Here is an 18,730-nt window from a genome sequence, read left to right as displayed (position 1 = left end):
TTGCCCAGTGAAGGAAAGATTTGCCGCTTAAGTCTAAACGTTGATTCTCGCGTTACGCTGATACCTTCTGCCATATGACACTATTGGTATTGGTTTGTGCAGGTCAAATTGGTGCAGCACACCTACTCTTGCCTCTTTGGTACATTCCTGTGCAACAATGCGAAAGAGAGAGGAGAAAAACACACTCAGGAACGGACCTGTTCTGTCTGGTCTTTGCTGCGGGCAGCAAACAAAGCCTTCAAAAACCTGCTCTACTCCTCCCAGTCCGAATCTGTATGTATCCTTCCTTCCCCACCACGCGGGCAGAGTCCCAGCAGGGGCTCCCAGGTATAACCTTCTCAAAAGCATGTACCTTAGGAGAATACCCGAGCTTGTAGCAGTGGGACATGGTAACGGCTTAGCCGTCATCATGACTACGGCGTAGAGGTGGGCATTTCCCGAACAGTGTGCTCAGCTCTCCTCACCGACGTTTACCTTTGAACACGGGGTTCAGTCTGACGTTTCAAGTCTTGAGTGAAGTTTGCTGATGTTTGAGGAATGTCGAATGCAACGTCAGAAATGTATCTGTGCTGGAAATATGTTTTCTGTAACTAAATATTTTGCTTTGTCTTTTGTAACAGAAAACATTTCAGAATTTGACAAACAGACCTTTCTAGAGAACTAAGCTATGTCAGAGGAGCGTCATGAAATTGCATACAAACCAAGATGCTGTGTCTATATTAATCTTAAATCTAAACAGAAAAAGTAACTCAGATTATTTAGTGTGTCTTCGTTTCTCTTAATACTTTCACGTTTTCGGTTTGGCTCTTCCATAGTAAAAGCTCACTGCAGCCTTTGGGACGGGACTGACCGTCACCTCTTTGTGTATTTTACAAAAGGGCATGTGGGGCATTTAGGGATGCAGCCTGGTGGGCATGCGAACAAACAGTCAGTCATCAAATGTCATCGGGATTAGGACAGCAAAGACGTTTATAAATATTTAAACCCTTTTTGTTTAGGAAAGTGTCAAAGACCATAAACCCAACTGTAAGGACTGAGCAATGTTTTTGCATGTGATAGGTGTGGCTTTTAATTGTTCCTTAGAGTAAAATGAAAACCTGGCTTAGTGGGAAAGAGTTTATACCTCCATTTGATATAAAAAGATTAATCTTATATTCGCGTCAGCCCGCTGGGGCTGTCTGTCTCCGCTGGACAGCGGACGTGCAGCCCGCACTCAGACTGTGCGCAGGTCCCATTTGTCACTGCGACGGGGCGGGCAACGTCGGAGAGAGCCCTTCAAGACTTTTCCACCTGACGTTGCCATTGTAAGAGTGGATGTAATAGCTGAAAGCATGAGATAAATACGGCTTGTGAGGACTGTTAAAGCTATGGATGCATCTGAGTTTTCCCTGAAAATACCAGCAGGTTTGCCCAGGAGGAGCAGGGAGAGCGCTCCTAAAGTGGGTGGTGGGAACGGGCAGCCGTTCCGGCCTTGGGCTGCCCTTCCGTGCTGTGTCCCGCAGGAGAGATACAGTCTCTGTGGCTTGGCCTCTGCTCTCAGTAAACACTACACTGTAGCGTACTGAGCTAATTAGGATAATTTGGCTGTATGTGGGAGGTTTTGGTGATTTCCTGTCTTGCGTTCATCTTTTTGTGGTTTTACTTCAGTGTTTAAAAGGTGCCTCTGATGCAGCCGCATCTGTTACCAAACCGTACTCGTTTAAGGGCAGCATCCACCAAACCAAGCCACCCCACAGCCCTCCCTCCACTCTGTGGCAGCGAAACCTGCCTCTTTCTCTGCCGCTGCCTGCTTTGCCACAAGAAAGCTGCCTGGGAAAACAGTGGAATTGATGGGGTGACCCCAAGGTGGTTTTAAACAGAAACAGAAAGTATATTGCACCGTCAAGGAATCCCTTTTAGGAGCAAGCTGCCTCTTCAGCAGAGTGTCTCTGCACGTACTTAACTTTTAACATATGAGCGCTTGCATTAAAGACGGGGTTAGCTTTGATGAATTAGAGCCCGTAGAAGGAGGTTATTAGTTCAGCTCTCATATGGCACAGCGTAGTACAAAGTACGAGGAAATCTCCGCGCTGACAATGGCCCACTGAATTCTTCAGCAGTTTAAATTGCTCAGCAGCTTTATTAAGGTGTAGATTCACCCAGAGCACATTGCAGTAATTCATTCATGAGAAGCTGAAAGCCAGCATTGTTACGCCTCAGCCTCTGCCTCTGAAAGAAAAAATTAATTATATATCCAAGTGTAGCTGATTAAAAACGCGCTGTAGCTGCTCGTTAGCCTTCGGAGTTATCTGGAGATCTAGCAAAGCCTCCCAGCTGCAGACCTGAATAATAAACTCCCCCGGTGCGATCTGAACACCTCTCTGCGTCGCGGGAGCCAGCAGTTGGCCGTTTCTGAGCGCGGTGTGCTCTCCCCTCCCAGGTGCTGTACCCGGTGTGCCATGTGCGTAACTTAATGCTCTGGAGTGCTGTTTACCTGCCGTGCTCTTCCCCCTCGACACCCGCTGATGACACCTGTGCCCCGTACCCTGTGCCAGGCTCTAGCCCTGAAGATCAGCCTCTGGGCAGGTGAGCCTAGAGCTCAGAAATCCCGTCCTGTAAAGTAAGATCAACAGAGAATATTGTGGGATATAAAAAGGAGGATACTCGTGGTGGGAGGGGGAAGTCTTTTTCGCAGGCTTATTTGTGGGACTGACCTGCCCAAAAGCAGTCTGTCATTCTTTCAGTTTTGAAAGCTGTTAAGTTTCAGGGGTGGTCGTGTTAACAGAGACAAGATTAGCAAATAGAATTAAGCTCCGGGTATTGCTTAGCCCTGTAAGATTCCGTATATCCTTATGGGATATAAGCTTTCATTTGGTGACTTTGAATTTCATTTCTTGAATTTGAGTTCTTTTTCTGTGTTGCATAACTATTTCTTTGCTGTTTTGTACAACGATTCTGAGCACATGTCACTTAGGAGGTGTGACCAGACTGTAAGCAGTTGTGCTCCGTGGTAAAGGGCTTATTCTGGGAATGTTTGAAGTCTGATTGAACGTATTTTCCTGATGGCAAAGAAAGAAAGTACTGAAGCAGCTCTGCACTACAGATGGTCAAAATGTGCTCTGAGATACTACTTCACAGAAGTCCATTAGTTAGCAGATTGTTACTGTCCTAATTGTGGGGGGAGTTTATAACCGTAGCAGCTAAGCATTTAAAAAAGGAAAAAGAAAAAAATCCCCTGACTTTGGATTCTGATTATTTGTACCTTTATAGGTTACCAAAGACAAGATCCTTTGACAATCTGACGACAGCCTGTGATAGCAGCGTGCCTACAACCAATCGACGTAGTAGCGACCCCAGCCTCAACGAAAAGTGGCAAGAGCACCGCCGGTCTCTGGAGCTGAGCGGCCTCGGCAACCCTGGGGACGATCCGTTCGACGGAGAGAGCCTGAGTAAACAGGGCAGGGCTCCGGTGGGAGCAGAACTCTCTGTTGCAGCTGGTGTGGCAGAGGGACAGATGGAGAACATTTTGCAAGAGGCCACTAAAGATGACGTTGGTCTGGAGGAGCACTTAAGGGGCAGCCTGGAGACAGTAGGGAAAGGGGATGAGATCGCCCTGGATAAGGAGAAGAGAACTGAGAACCTTCATCTCTGTGAAAAAGCTGAGGCGGATAAAGGTATTGTAATGAACAATCCAGCATCCAATCCACGTCCCGTTTCACAAGGTGCTTCTGAGCTTAAAGGACAACCAGAGGAGCATACTGAGCTCAGTAACGCTCTCCAGAAGTTACCTCAGGTGAAAGGACTACAGGCTGTTCCTTTGGAGGGCTTTGTAAATAGAGACGCTCAAAAGAATACGGAGGAGGAGGGTGTTAGCAAACTTGAAGGAGAAGCAGAGAGCCTGCACAGCGCGGCGCAGGCCAGCCTTCCGTTCCCTCTTACAATCCCGCCCGAGGCAAGAACATCCAACATTGAAAGTTCTACGGAAACCTTAACAGAGAACGAAGCAAAGCAAGAGCTCGTTCCTAAGGGCCCTTGCCATAGACCTCACCCGCTCGACAACATCGCTGACGGACTTTCTCGAACTATTGAAAATAGGCCAGAGGGGGAGAGCGTGCTGGAACTTCAAAAACTGGGAACAAAAGTACATAGGACTTCTGGTAGCAGCAACACACACCTCCCGATGCCTTCCCCTTGTGCCTTGCCTTTAGCTGAATGTAAAGATGAGATTGTGTGTAATGGAGAGCTGGAGCCTGAGAACAAGATGACAGAGAAGCCCGTGGGGTTTAGTATCGCCCAGAAATACCACGCCACAAACGGACACTGTGTGAACGGAGAGGACGGCCGGATCAAAGCCTCTCTGAGTCGGCAGGTCTCCGCAGCCAGCTGTAGTTCCGCACAGTTTCACTTGAGGAACTTGCACCAAAAATGGATGTTTAGTCATCTTGGGAAGCAGCAGGCAGCCAGCAGCCCCGACCAACCTGCCAGAAGTCACCTGGACGATGACGGGATGCCCGTCTACACTGATGTTATCCAGCAGCGCCTGCGCCAGATAGAAACTGGCCATCAGCAAGAAGTGGAGACCTTGAAGAAGCAAGTGCAAGAGTTGAGGAGCCGGTTGGAGAGCCAGTTCCTGAATAGCTCCTTACGTCTCAATGGTGATTACGGAGACGAAGTGGTAAGTGAAACGGTAATTGGGCCACTGCTGGAAACAGTGGGCTAGTCAGTCACGTGCTGGGTCTCGCCATACTGTCAGCTCTCGGTTTGTTGGTCAGGTTGTGACTTTTTTGGCCGTGCAGGCTTTTATAAAACTCTCAAGGTCATTCTGAAGAGGGCAAACAACCTACTGAGTACACAGCAAATGGCAATTAATGATGACTAATATTTTCACTGTATTTCAGTTTGACCATAAACATAGCAAAGGTTTATTTCAAGATGGGTGTTGCACAGCGTACTCACACATACCTGGACATACTTAAATGCCTTCATTGGCCTTATTTAAAAAAAAAAAAACCAAAACATTTTTTTTTTTTACTGTTGTTTTCATATACGGTTAAAGATACTTTTCTAAGGATGTGAACGTGTCGTTTATGGGGACAGGAGCGTAGGACTGATCTGGTGCTCTGCATGCTTGGGGTAAGAAGGATGCTGCCGTGGCTGCTCTGGTTGTTAGCTCCAACCCAGGAACTTCAGGCCATCCCTTTTTCAGACGGCTGGCCTGCTCGAGGCTCATTAGCTGGAATAAACTAAGAGCTTTTGTGACAGCCTTATGTCAATGAGGCTTTTTCTCAACAAATTAAGGATTTTAAGGGAGCTTTTAAACTGGCTGTGCTTTTACTTGGAAGTGTTTAAAGTCATCAAAGTAGAGACTTAAGTTTGAGGCGTGATTCAAATGAAGCGTGCTAATTGCTGTAGCAGTTAAATGATCTATGTAGTCGTGGGTGCAAAAGAAATTTTAAAATCAGAAACAAGTGGAATCCCAAGTTTAAGATCTCAATAGCGAGCAAGTTTTCTATACGTCTCTGTACATCTTGGGTGGGTTTTTTTTGTTTTTTTTTTTAGTTCCTCATCCCCTACCTGTTTTTTATCCAATTCTTCCTCCTCTTTTGACTAATAAATAATAAAAGTCAAAAGAAATGCAGTCACTGGCTTTATACCGTTGCTTGAACGTACCAGTGGTTCCGAGAACAAGCAGGAGTCCTGTTCTGGAGAGGCCTTTGCGCACAGAGCGGTTCTGCGGGTTGCCGCAAAACTTGGTTTTTCAAAGGCCCAGTATTATTAGTGAAATAAAATAAATGAAGAGGGGTGAGCTACCTGGGGAAGCAGGCAGGCGTGGGAGGAGGAAACAGACGGGAAGCGGAAGGCGAGAAGACGTAGGATCCCCGAGACAGAGTTTGTATCCTCCTGTGGGTTTGCGCGCCGGGCAGAGCGTTGGCCTGCGGGCCCTGAGGCTGACGTAGCACCCGGCAAAAAGTTCCTTTTCCTATGTGCCCATTGTAATGGGTTTTATACGCCTGCAAAATTGAAAAAAAAAAAAAAAAAATTATAAGAAGTTTCCAACTTTTATTTAATGTAATACTGTTTAGAAGTGGCAGAGGTGCTGGATAGTCCCAGGTACATTTGTTGTGAAAAATGCTCAGAGCCCACTTGGCTGTTCGCATCGGAGGTGACAGCACGAAGGGCCCCTTTTGGGCGTCTCTTTCAGCGCGGTGGCATTTCAGTGGGGTGTGGGTTCTGCCACCGGCAAAAACGTGCATTCCTTGGAGAAAGGCGGGGATTTGGCTTCATTTATTATACTCCCATTTTTTTAGCGGCCATCACAAACTGCAGTGTGGGGCTGGATGCGAGAGCACGCTGTCCTGTGGAAAATTCACCGGTTTTATGAGTCTGATCTCCATCTTCTATTTGTGCCTCAGCTTAGGAGGAAGAGGTTTTCTTCTGGAGCTCCAGAGGTTCCCATTCCTCAGGCACAGAAAGACATTAACTCAAGATCTCTTGCTTTTTTTAATGTATTTTAAGGGCTGGCTGAATTTTAATTCGGTTAAAATACAACTCTGCCTGGCTAGACTGTATTAAGGAAGCATTATTCCTCCAAAAACTATATATGGAACATAACACGGCTCAAATTCTGAGTTTCCCATGCATGATTTGGCTTGTATTTTCCAGAATTTTTGCTGACAAAAAGATATATGTATTACTAGCATTAATTTTGAAAGTGAAACAACCTTGGAAAGGAAACGCGACTGTGAAGTTGGAGCCACAGATAGCAGCTTTTTTGGTTAATCACCCAAAGTGTTGCCACAACACATCAGAAAACGCATTTTAAATCCATTTTACCTCACATCATCCTTTCATCAGAGGGTCAAAAACTGACCTGTTGAGGTTTTTTTCCGTGGTTTGGTGGGTTGGATTTTTTGGTTTGTTTTTTTTTGTTGTTTGGTTGTTGTATTTTTTTTTTTTGCAATTCACCACTGCACAAACCGCTTCAGCGTGTGGCATTTCCAGTCCCGTTCAAAAAGGTGCTCTGGCCTTTGCTGCCGCGTGTGCGCCGTAGGTAGGTGACCGGTGGTGACATTCGCCCTTCCGCAGCAGGAGGTACCTGTCCCACTCCTCCCCACCACCGTCCGGTTTCTGTTTGTATGGAAGCAGGGATACGGGAAGGTTCTGTTCAGCTGTGTTTGTTTGCCAACAGACTTCTATACCCGACTCGGAAAGCAATCTGGATCAGAACTGCTTGTCTCGCTGCAGCACAGAGATTTTCTCTGAAGCCAGCTGGGAGCAGGTGGATAAACAGGACACAGAGGTACAGACTAAATCCCTGTAAATCGCTCGTTCTTCCGGTAGGATGGGATATTGATAATTCGAATTATCCTACAGCCTTTGGTCGTGTGCCACTTCTTGTGAACTATCTTCCTTGGGTTTCACTTGTCTCTCGTGCTTTAAATATCGGTACCTGTGCCTATGAGCCCTCTGCTGTCTGCGTACGAGCTCTTTGAGAAGCTGTGGAAGGGACGGGTAGCTAAAGAAGCCTTAGGTGGACACGTGCTTGGTGAATGTTCTTGGCCTGGATACTTCTAAAGCACAGAAAAAACCCCACGGAACTAGACTTTTTTGACTTAATTTCTGTTTGTCTGAGGGGAATTTAGGGTGCCTGTTCTCAAAGGGAAGGTTTCTGTCGTCTGTCTTCAATTGTTGCAAAACGCTGAGTTTGTGCTCTTCAAATAGAACAAACGCAGTCCTCGTGGTGCTTCGCTTTGAACTTGTGAGCTCAAATGAGATGGGTTTGCTTCTAATTAATTGTCCGCTCCTTGATAAATCTGCCTTTTTCTTTCTCCCAGGTGACACGATGGCTTCCAGACCACCTCGCTGCACACTGCTACGGCTGTGACAGTACCTTCTGGCTTGCCAGCAGGAAGCACCACTGCAGGTAACCTGCGCCGGGGACAGGGGACAGGAGGGAGGCACGGTCACGCTGTTGGTTGTTCCCTCTCCTGTTACGCCAGGAAAGGGCTCTCTTTTGACACGGGGTTCCTTTCTCAGGGACAGCTGGCAGAGTTTTAGAGCGGGACTGTGCACACTCCTGAAGGAACCGGGTGCTTTGGCAGAGCAGAACGGTTTCTCCTGGTCAGTTGCAGTTCACGCAGAGTATATGTTTAGAAAGCCAAATTTGGTATCTGCTCTGCCCCGGCCTAAACAGATCCCACCTTTTTTTCCTCAAACTGGATTTGGAGGCAGCTGGCCGGTTAGCTTTTTAAGCTAATAATAAATAATACTGGTTTGTCATCTTCACATTCAATAATTCAATACTGCAACTATGTGAATACCATCTTCTTCCCGCTGCTGGTTGTAAAGCTGCTTCTTGCCTTCTCTAACCGTTCTTCCCTTTTCACTAAATTGCTAAAGAGAATGTGAAAAGGACACCTATGTGAAATAAAAGTTTTCTGGGTTATTCTTTGCCAAACCTATTGCCAGCAGAGGCTACAACAGATAAGGCCGGCAGCGGGGGCTTAACGAAGAACAGGTGGCAGAGGCCTTTTGATCAGATCATGCTGTAGGTAGAGTCGGAGGAGCTCAGATTTCTAAGTTCTATTTCAAATAAATCCCTGTTCCTGATTTCTGGACATAAGAAAACAATTACAAGAACCATCACTTAACCAAATGGCAGTTAACACATTTTGATGCTTCAGTGCTTTTTGAAGTTGTAGAGAATTATAAACATCTTTCTTGGTTTGTGTCCATTTTGGGTTTTGCTCCATTTAGTCCTCTTGTAAAGATGAACAAACCCAGGGAGGAACGAACAGAAGCTGAATGGCTTTGATTATTATTTTTTTTTTTTCACATCCACTGTGTTTATGCAAATTTCTATGTCTCGAGACCTCAGATTAAAAGTGTGATTACGAAGCATACAGTTGTGCACAGCTGAAGGGTTTTATAAGAGTTAAAACAGTGTTTTCCTTTGGCCTTGCCCCGGTGGTACCCGCAGTGGAGCGTACCCGTTCAGCACTCCCGAGGCTGGCTGACATTTGGCATCTGCGTTTCAGTGTCCTCGGCCCGGGCTCAGCGCACTCCTCAAGCATGGATGCACACAGGACACCCCCAGCGCCACGAGGAGTTAACGTTGACTCGGGGGTTTCCTGTTTGGTTGCAAAATTCCCTCTTAGTGTCTTTGTTTCTTCAGCTTTCAAATGTCTAACCTGGGTTGACCAGTAAGGAATGGCAACCAACGAGAAACCCAAGGATTTCCATGCTATACATTTTCAAAAACCCAGTGATGAGTGGCAGCCCCCTCCCCAGCTTCCCTGAGAGCGAGAACGGGTTTAAACCCTACACTTTTAAGGCCTTGAGCAGGGTAAAAATCGCCAGCTTCCTTCATTGCCTCTGTTCGCTGCTTTCCCTCGCCCCTCTCTGAGCTCTTTCTCCCCTCCTTGCAGGGACATTGAACGTGTTGATCAAATCTGGTGAGCATTTACAACAGCCTCTGTCTGTTGTCTGTCTGCGTTTTCTTGGTAACTTCTCCAGACTAACTCAGGCTGTTCCCCCCTCTTGGTTTCTCACTTGCCTAGAAATCACCCGAAATAAAGTCGTGGGCGGTTAGCATGGTCTGTTGGATGTTTAGATCCATACAAACAGACCTCTCTCGTCACCAAAAGGCTTTTAGGACTTGGCTTTTGGTAGCTTAAACTGGGTTGTGGATCACGCTAACACTCACCATCGGTTAAGTTGTGTGTTTGCGTAACAGAGAATGCTTCACTTCTAACTGAGAAGAGGCTGTCCTTCGAGTTCAGCCCATAGGCATTTCTTTTTTCTTTTCCCTTTTTGCCTTATTTTTTGGGAGAGGTCCACACATTACCAAACGATTCTAGTATCGGTGTACAGTGTGGTGACAAAAAAAACTGCCGCCTTTTTTTAGAAGGGCTGAAAATACTGTGGCAGTAAGAGGTAACGCAAAGCCGGCGGAGGGTTAGTATCACCAAAACATGGATAAACACCCATGGTTGAGTAAGCAGAGGAGGTATCAGGAGCGTGATTTTAACAGTCACCCTTCATCACAGGAGGTAGATCGCTTTTCCAGCGCGTTTAACTTCTCCTTTTAATCTCTCAAGCAAAGCAGAGGACCACCAGCATAGAAAGACTGAGTTGTTCAGAGCTTTCCGATGCTCAGGGGAAAACAGTTACAGAACACTATTATCTGTCACAGAAGGATAAAACAACAAAACAACCCCGAGCATATGTTAGGAAGCTGGTGAGCTACAACAGATACTTGTTTGAATCCCTCTGGTTCTCGTTTGACCTCCCCTGTCAGCAGCGAGCTTCTGCTGGGTAACGGTAATGGCTCCCAGAGCAGCAGAGATGCGGGTTGTCGGAACCGCTTTTTCTGCTGGGTGTTTCTGTGAAACACCTCACAGGGCTGTTTTCGCTCCTGCTGCTTTTTCTGATGGTAATTTCTAACGGGGTCCTTAAGAAGACTTCAAAACCACTGCGGAAAGGCTGGCCGGTGTCAGCCTCCTCCTGCTCGGGTTACTGCTCTGAGACCGGGAGCCGCGGTGCGGAGCTGGGAAAATGAGCCCGGTGAAGTGAGAAATGGGATTTCTCTGCTGACTCTTTCCCCATCGGTGAGCAGCATCTGGAAATCTTCTCTCTTGGCAAGGAAGGATTAATCAAAGCTGCTGGGTGTGGGCAGAATTCTCTGTCAGCCTCTTGGCAGCAGCAAATCTTTTCTATAGCACAGAACAATAACAGCGCAAAATCCCGATGCCAAAGAGTTAATGAAAAGGGCGTCAGGCGTGGAGGTAGATTTGCAAATGCAGGTCCCTGGAGTGCTGTTGTGAGTCGGGGAGTGCGGAGGACAGGGCACCGCAGCGCTCACCGGGCACTGCAGCGCTCACCGGAGCAGCAGCAGGTTTTGAGGGGGAGGGGGGGGGAGCTGCCAGAAGAGAAGGTAATTCTTTTCAAGATTTAAATTTTATCCCTCCCTCCTGCAAGGTGCATGCGCCAGCGCGCCTCCACCAGCTGACATCTGACAAGAATGCGTATGAGACTGCTCACCCTGCCGCAGCGTTACTGCCGTTCCTGAGCACGAAATGCCTGGCTGCCCCTCTCGTGGCTTTGCATGATCCCTGTTTCACTCAGTTTACTTTACGCAGAAGAGTGGCACTGCCGGGAACGCCGCAAAAGGGACCGCTGTCTTGGGGCAATGGGAGGATTGCATCAACAGAAACTGATTTTAATATTATTTTTTTTTCATCTGTCCCATGCTTAAACTTTCCAGCAGCGCATTTGAAAGGAACAGAAGAAAATATCTGTGTGCTGGTGCTCACCGGCACTCGCTTGTGGAAGAGTAAAGGAGCAGAGACTCCTACCTCCTCCTGGGACTGCGGTACCCAGCCTGTCTGGCTCCGTGATGCGAGCGGGGCCCAGAACACCGCATTGCCCGTATCGTTGCGGAGCAAGGCCCCCTGTTTGCTGTCCCTTAGCCCCTCTCTCAGCCCTGTGCCCCTGGGGTGGCGGTGACAGCGGTGAGCAGCACCGTGCCCGAGCTCCTCGGCAGGATGTGGGAGGGAGCTTTCCCCCATTCCATGGAGGGGGAAGTTCCCTCTAGTGTGAGATGTGACAGTGTTGTACAGAAGAGCCGTCACTGTAGGGACACGCAGTTCCGTACTGTAGTTTGCGCTGTGCTCCATTCTGGTGTTTGTTCCCCGGAGCTTCAGCTGTAGGAGCGGGTAGCGCAGGGTGCAGCCGCTGGAGGGTTGTCTTTGCACGTGTCCTGGCACTTCGGGAGGAATGACTGCAGTCCCCAGGGCTGACCCCACAGACCACTGTGAGTGGGATAATAGTAGCACTCGGGTAACTCCGTCAAACTGCTTCTAATCTTTTCTTTTCCATTTCTCCTCTGTTCCTGACACAAGGAATTGTGGAAACGTGTTCTGCTCCAGTTGCTGTAACCAGAAGGTGCCCGTTCCCAGTCAGCAGCTCTTTGAACCCAGCAGAGTCTGCAAATCGTGCTACAGCAGCTTGCACCCAAGCGGTTCCAGCCTTGATCTCGAACTGGATAAACCCATCACTGCCACGTCAAATTAAAATCCCAGCCTCGAAGCAGCAGGGGAGCAGCCGTGCCGACTCTTCCCCCGACAGACACGCAGATTCTCGGTGGGCTGAGACTGGGAGGATGCGGGAGCCGTGCACTTTGGAGGTCGGGGCGTGGAACACTGCTCGGCGGGACAGAGCTCGAGGACGTACCGCTGGATTGTGGGATTCTCCTTTTCCAGCGATTCCCCCTTTCCTTTCTGTCCTATCTGTGTGTATGTGTCTACGCGCGCGTGTGTGTGTATATAATAATATATATATGTTTGTTTGTTTGCTGGAAGATTGTGGAAACGGGAAGGGAGCTGGTGCCAGAACCAGATTTCCCTTTCGTGTTTAACTGTCCCACTGCTGAACTGTTGCAGACAGACGATTTTGGGGAGGAAAGGAGAAGAGGGGAATCGGTCCAGCCAGTGTGCAAAGTGCGAATACCTGTAGCGTCAGTGCTAGTGCTTTCAATCACTCCTGTTACTTCCAAACAAGAAACTGCTGTTTGGGAACCTGTTGCTGCTAGAAGAAATGGGAATCTCTTTCCCAAGAGAGCACTCTCCCTCTCTGTTCTTAGAGTGGGCTTAGCTATCCTCGCTGCGTGAAGTGGGAATCGGTCCCGGATTTCCATACTCAGCGGCTCTGTGCTTGCACACACAATCGATGCGTTTCGTTGCCATCAGCCCCCGCCGCTGTGGCTGCGAGGGGAAACACCTGGACAACACTGGCTAAGGAGAGTCGGGCGCTTGTGTGGGAGAGGTGAGAAGGGGATCGAACGGGGCCGCCGAGCTGAGGTGGGCTTTACGCTTGGCGCCTCTCTCTCAAGTTGTGTAAATGCAATTCATTATTTAAAACCGAGTGGGAAAGTAGAAGACCTTCGACTTCTGTCCTTGCCCCGTCTGCGGGATGGTTTACTCGACACGGAGCTACTTTTGGAGCAGTGCACTTGTCGTGGGTCACACAAACAGGCCGTCGTGCTGGCGCTCAGGCTCGCACTTTAATGAGACTGTCCAGACCAACGGAAGAGCAACTGTGATCCGCTGGTGTTTTCGCTGGGCTCGGTCCGTGAGGAGTGCACTGGTGCTTGTAATACTCCCGGGATGTCTCCTCCTCCTTCAGTCTGTATTCAGTATACTCCAGATAGGAAAAAACCTGCCTGAGGATCTTATAAAGACCATCGTGGATTCCCCTTCTTTCTTCTGTCCCAATCCGAGTCGCTTTTAAGGTCACCTCATTAAAGTGTGAATCTCTTGAATATGTGTTTGTAAACGAGTGTTAGGTACTCAGCCCCTTCTCCTTCTGCTAGAGCCTGCTTAGTGCAGCGTGGCAAGAAAGAACCGTAGATCCCGCTTCACAGCGTATCGCCGAGACAAAGTTCCACCTTCTCTTGTGATATTCTCAAGAACAAAAAACAAAAAAAAACAAACAAAAAAAAAAAACCCGTTGGAGTATTTCCGAGTTTTAAATACAAAAGCTCAAAATCTAAGAAACCTTGGGAAAGGAGTGCTTCCCTTCCCTGGAATGTCAGAATCATGTAATCCAAAAGCGAGTATCACACAGAGAAAACCATCTCGGAATATTTGTTAGGTCTGATGGGGAAAAGAAATGTTAAGGTATTTTATTTTTGACTTTGAGCTTCCCCCACCCTTTGCAAGGGCCGTTACCCTGCTGCGGCGTCAGCTGAAGATTCACAAGACAAAACTGAATGTCCGGGAGGCTGGATTAGCGTAGCAGCCCATGTCCTCACAGGAAGGGGCTCCGGTAACGCAGCATCTCGGGATCTCTGGTTTTGAAAAGGTTTTCAAACCATCAGGAGGGAAGAGCAAATTAAAAAAAAAAAAAAAAAAAAAAAAAAGGGTTCTCCAGTCGAGCTGTATCGAGAAGTATTTGTTCCTAAACCAGTGCAGCGAGGATACGGAATAGAACCGTAGGTATTGCTGGTTCCTGTAAAGCAGAGGCAGCCGGAGCAGGGAGAGGATGACGCACGGCTCCCGGCTCCGGCCCTCCCGCGGAGGGGACGATGAGAGGTTTGACTTTAGGGGACACGGGGTAGTTGTGCACACTAACATTGTGTGGGTTTGTGGTGCAAATAGACAGTCAAAAATAAGTCTAAGATTCTGCAGTTCCTAACGACAGGTGCCAAGAGGTTATGATACGGGTTTTTGGGGTCTGTGATGTACAGTGTGAATAAATGCTTGCAGCTCTTAGTCTTTTTTTGATCGATGAAGCACTTTTTTTATTAATATTATTTTTCTTTGTATGTAAAGGAGGAACCAGTATCTCTCCATAGCTGTATATATAACCCGTCTCTCCTAAAGAGAGTAAAGTGCTCCTATATTTTTCATTTTTGTCAAAGCGAGAAGTAAATACTTTAGAATTGTTAAATATATAAATAAAAGTGAATAAAGTTTAGACTTTTGCATGGGAGCATTTGCTAACACACTTTCTAATTTTTTATTTTCCTTTCCTGTCCTTCGTAGGGGATGTATTTGAGGTTCAGCAGAAACACCAAGGCCTTTGTAACGGGAGGCTGCAGCCGGCCTCCTCTTGCTTTCTTTTCCACTGTGTGTCTTTGCGAGGAACAACAAACTGTTGCTCCTAAACTTAGAAGAAAAAAAAAACATTAAGCTTGGTTTTCCTGCTGCGAGAGTCCCAGGGAGGGGGAAAAAGACACAAACGGTGTGCAGCACCAGGTCCCGTCAGTCCAACTGGCACCGTTTCCTGAGGCCGGAGAACGTTGCAAGAGTCTCGCCTTCCTCGGTACCTCGTTTTGCTTTTTTCCCCTTAACCGACCATCACATTTAAAAGTTTTGATGCCATGACGTGAGCCCAAATGTAGAAGCGCGGCCCAGGTCGCCTGGGATCTCACTTTCAGTGACGTTTGGAAACAAAAAAAATTAAGCTCAACGTCTCCCTTCCCCTGCAGGGAGCAAGCGCCGGCTCTCGCCGCGGTGGCAGCGGGACGGGGAGATCAGAGCTGGGTTCTCGTTTGCACACTTTCTGCCTTATTCTCAATGCTGGATGGTGGAGCTGCGGCTCTTTGGGAACAAACCGAACTCACTCAGGTTTAGTCTCTTTTAATCTTTTCCCAGAAGGTGGAAAACTCAACTGCTGTTTGTCCTGCAAAAGTTTCCTCCTGCACAAGGGTCCGATTATTCTCATTTTCCTCGGACCGCCCGCTCGTTTAGCCGCTTGGCTGCACGCGCTCCCCTCACGCAGGCTCCTACTCCGACAGTTATTTCTTTTCTTACATATTTGAAGTCGAGGGAGAGGATTTAGCCCCGAATTCTCAGGGGGACTGAAGAGCTCCTTGAGCAAACTGTGAGTTATTTTGGGACGGGCCTGTTCTAATCACAAGACGTTGTGCACGATTGCTTTACAATCTCACGGTATTTATTTAATCAAATAAAACTGCAGATTCTGGGCAGAGCTGTGATTGCAGCTGGCGGTGGTATTTACAGCTTCACGAATAAAAAAGAAAAGCATATATAATGTTTTGCACTATTAAGAATGTGCGAAGGAACAGCGGGTTTTCAATTATACACCAGAATTTGATTTTATATAGCTCCTTTCATACTTGAGTTACTTCTAAGTGCTTTTTCAGTAACTCATTACTCTGCAGCGCGGCAGCTGTAGGCGTTCCGTGCACGCCGGCACCGCGCACCGCATTTTTTGGACATTCTCCGCTTTGGGAACGCGGAACAAAACCCCGCTGGTCGTCTCTGCTGTTGTCGGAGGGAGTTGGAGACATTTTTAACTCCCGCCTGGTGTGATGCCACCGTTACTGTGTGTCCCGTCGGGGGCAGCTCTGCTGGAGGAGCACACAGCTGACATTGTGTAGAAGCTCATTTCCCGGTGATCAGTTCTTCCTAACGAACGTCCTTTCCTCTTGTTACAGCTCTCAAACACCGTGAGAGCCCGAAAGGAGAGCAGAGCTGCTATCGCAGTCTGCAGCTTTAGCGCTGTCGTACGTGCTGTAAAACAATCTCCTTACGCGAAGGCGATTTGTACGGCTTCTCGGGAGTCTCGCACATGGTATTAGCGGCTGAGGAACAAGACAATCTTTGAGAAGCGAAGGGTCCTCTTGTCCCCGGGTAGGACAGCAGCAAGCTCAGCCTCTCCGTGCCGGTGGAGTTGGCACAGGAGTCGCTCAGCAGCAGACAGTTGATCACAGCGTGATTGTACGGGTGAGGTCCGGTGGCAGCAGCGTGTAGGATGGGAAACCAAAGGGCTCTTTGGCGGTGAAGGGGGAGGAGGTGTTGGGAACCACTCTGCTGCCCGGGAAGGGCTGTCGGTGCGGGACGCAGCCCGTGCTGGGAGAGGTTTTGAAGCTGCAAAGGGCAAGGAAAGCCCCGGGCAGGAAAGCTGAGCGGATTGAACAGACGGGGTTGTGCAGGGATTTGATTGTTGTTCCATAATTGTCCCTGTAATAGATCCTGAATTGCTCAGCGCGAGGTTTTGGGAAAACCGTGTCCAGGGTCAGTCAGAAGACGGTGGTTTGCTGGGCTGTGCTGGCGGCAGAAGCTCAGATGGTGCTGAGCAAAGGCCGGCGCTCTGACCTTTGCTCGGGTCAGGTTTTACATAGAGCTGCCCTCGGCTGGATTCCATCACCGGCAGCACTGGGAACCAGCTCGGGAGTTCCATGGAATTACCTTCCTTGATTAAAAACCAAAAGCGGCAATGTCGGATCTTTTTGAGCGGAGTGAGGAGCGCGAGCGATGCGGGCTCTGCTGGTGCGGCGCTGCAGTCTGCGCTGCCGGTGGCTGAGTTCACTCCGGGTGGTTTTTCCTCTGAAAGACAGAGCAGCGACTCTCCCGGGGCAGCACGGTGCCATCCCAGCCAGAGCTGCTGCGGGCAGGGCAGCGCTGCGCAGGCAGCGGGGAGTTTTCTTTTTTAACAATTCAGCTCAGTTTTTTATCAAAAGAGGGAATCCGTCAGCATTAGAGCGAGGATGCAGAAGGAGAAGCGTAACCTTTTAATGCAGCCACGTCTGTAGGAGCGTCTGTCTGTCCGACTGTCCCCACGCCATGCACATGTGCCGGGTCCTGGGCAAGGGAATAACAAATTCTCATCCCTCCGTTTCACCCGCGTAATACCGGCATCGGAGCTGGGATTGTTGCATTTTGGGATTTAAGGTTACCATATTCTTCGGACTTTCAAATTTTTAAAATGCTGCTAAAGTTTTATCTTACTATTTAACAAATATGTTTTTTAAACCGGTTTCCCATAGTTACGTTGTTAAATGATTTTTACCTTGCAGTGGCAACAGGTGGTGCATTTGATTGTACTTTTTTTTTTTTTTTGGTGGAATTTGTATTAAAATGACATCTGATTCTTGATTAATTACTTCAAGAACACTTAAATGTTTTAAAACATGCGAACCTATGAGAGCAGAGAGCTGTTTAGCAGCAGTACAAAGTGTTAGACCCTAGTGCTTATTTGTTTGTAACAGCATTTATTTTGCTGTAGCCTCAGAGTGAATATTTAGACCTTAATAAATTTGTCATTTTCCTACACGGTGACAATTTTACAGTCCCTTGTGTTTTCTGTACCGGTGCATTTGCAGGGCTCCCAGTTTATGGGGCTTATTTTTAGGCAAATTATAGCTCATGTATATTAGGAAAAAGGAATTTGAGCGTTGAAAAACATGTAAAATAACATAGGAAGCGGTGCTGTGAGATCCCAGCCGGGCAGTGAGTGCGGAAGCCGCCGCTGCTTGCCAAAGCCCCGTGCTTTGGAGACCGGCGCGTAGTGAGAACGGAGGATCCCGATGGTTTATCAGCAGCTCTGCAAACAATTGTAACAGCGGGTAAATGCGATGACTTTGGTTCTGTGCTGTATCCATCGCCTGCCCTCGGACCCTTCCACGGGCAGACCTGGCAGTCGGCTCTGCTGCCGTCATCGTTTAGGTTAGAGCCACGCGTTGTTCTCTCGCTTTGTCATTCTCCTGATTTGTGCACAACGCGACAGGTTGCTCTGCTCTGGCACCTGTAAGACCTTCAACACCAAACTACTACAGTGATGTAAGAGATTTTTCAAACCCAAATATTATTTATTCACCTATAAGCGCATATAATGGACACGGAGAAATGCTGCAGCGGAAAACCCCTGGGTGCTGGGTCTGGCTAAACCCAGTTACATATTCCATCTGTCCTTGTTGTATTATTGTTTTTCTTCTGTTATTAACAACTTTTTAATTAAAAAACTTTTAAGTCACCAGGGTAATACCAAGCAGGCAGATTGACGGGCCGAGCGCAAAGAGGAGCACACAATCAATATTTAGGTGTTTGCTTTGGTGGAGGATCGCTGGATCGCAATCTCAAACTTACGTCAGGATTTCTGTCAGTATGAATTGTAGAATCCTTGGGGCGCACGCGCAGGGAATGAATTAGCTTCCAGGAGATCACAGAGAATAAGAAAACCTTTCTTTTCTTAACATTAATTTTCTTAATTTTTCTTATCTTTAATTTTGGGACCAGCTTGTAGAGTTTTGATGGAATTTGAGTGATGTAATTGAAATTGCCTCCTCCCCGTAGCCGTTACAGCTCTGCACAGCAGCGTTGCTGTTGCCGCTGACCATTTATGGAGCCACAAATACCACGTTACTGCACCCCGAGTTCCAAATGCAGGTGGAGAACGTTTTTCTCACAGCTGTCTCGGCTGCCTGTGGGGCTGAGTTAGCAGC

At 47.9% G+C, this 18,730-nt stretch overlaps 1 protein-coding gene across 5 annotated transcripts in view; it reads left to right on the top strand.

Moving 5' to 3' along the window:
• The window catches only part of MTMR3 (myotubularin related protein 3), an 84,593-nt gene extending 70,110 nt beyond the window's left edge, over window positions 1-14,483 (top strand). For 2 of the 5 annotated variants that reach the window (XM_082491687.1, XM_082491688.1), the window contains exons 16-22: window positions 103-273; window positions 2,420-2,565; window positions 3,250-4,654; window positions 7,169-7,279; window positions 7,815-7,903; window positions 9,408-9,434; window positions 11,883-14,483. In XM_082491687.1, coding sequence (XP_082347813.1) covers window positions 103-273; window positions 2,420-2,565; window positions 3,250-4,654; window positions 7,169-7,279; window positions 7,815-7,903; window positions 9,408-9,434; window positions 11,883-12,054 — 2,121 coding nt within the window. In that variant the 3' untranslated portion in view covers window positions 12,055-14,483. The remainder of the gene's footprint in view (window positions 1-102; window positions 274-2,419; window positions 2,566-3,249; window positions 4,655-7,168; window positions 7,280-7,814; window positions 7,904-9,407; window positions 9,435-11,882) is intronic. The other 3 variants (XM_082491690.1, XM_082491689.1, XM_082491691.1) reach the window with 3 other exon arrangements.
• Window positions 14,484-18,730: the final 4,247 nt, after the last annotated feature.

The sequence above is a fragment of the Vanellus vanellus genome, assembly GCF_965231255.1.
Source record: "Vanellus vanellus genome assembly, chromosome: 16".
Taxonomy (NCBI): Eukaryota; Metazoa; Chordata; class Aves; order Charadriiformes; family Charadriidae; genus Vanellus; species Vanellus vanellus.
Note: the sequence above shows the minus strand (reverse complement) of the source record. Positions and strands in the feature narration are given on the sequence as shown.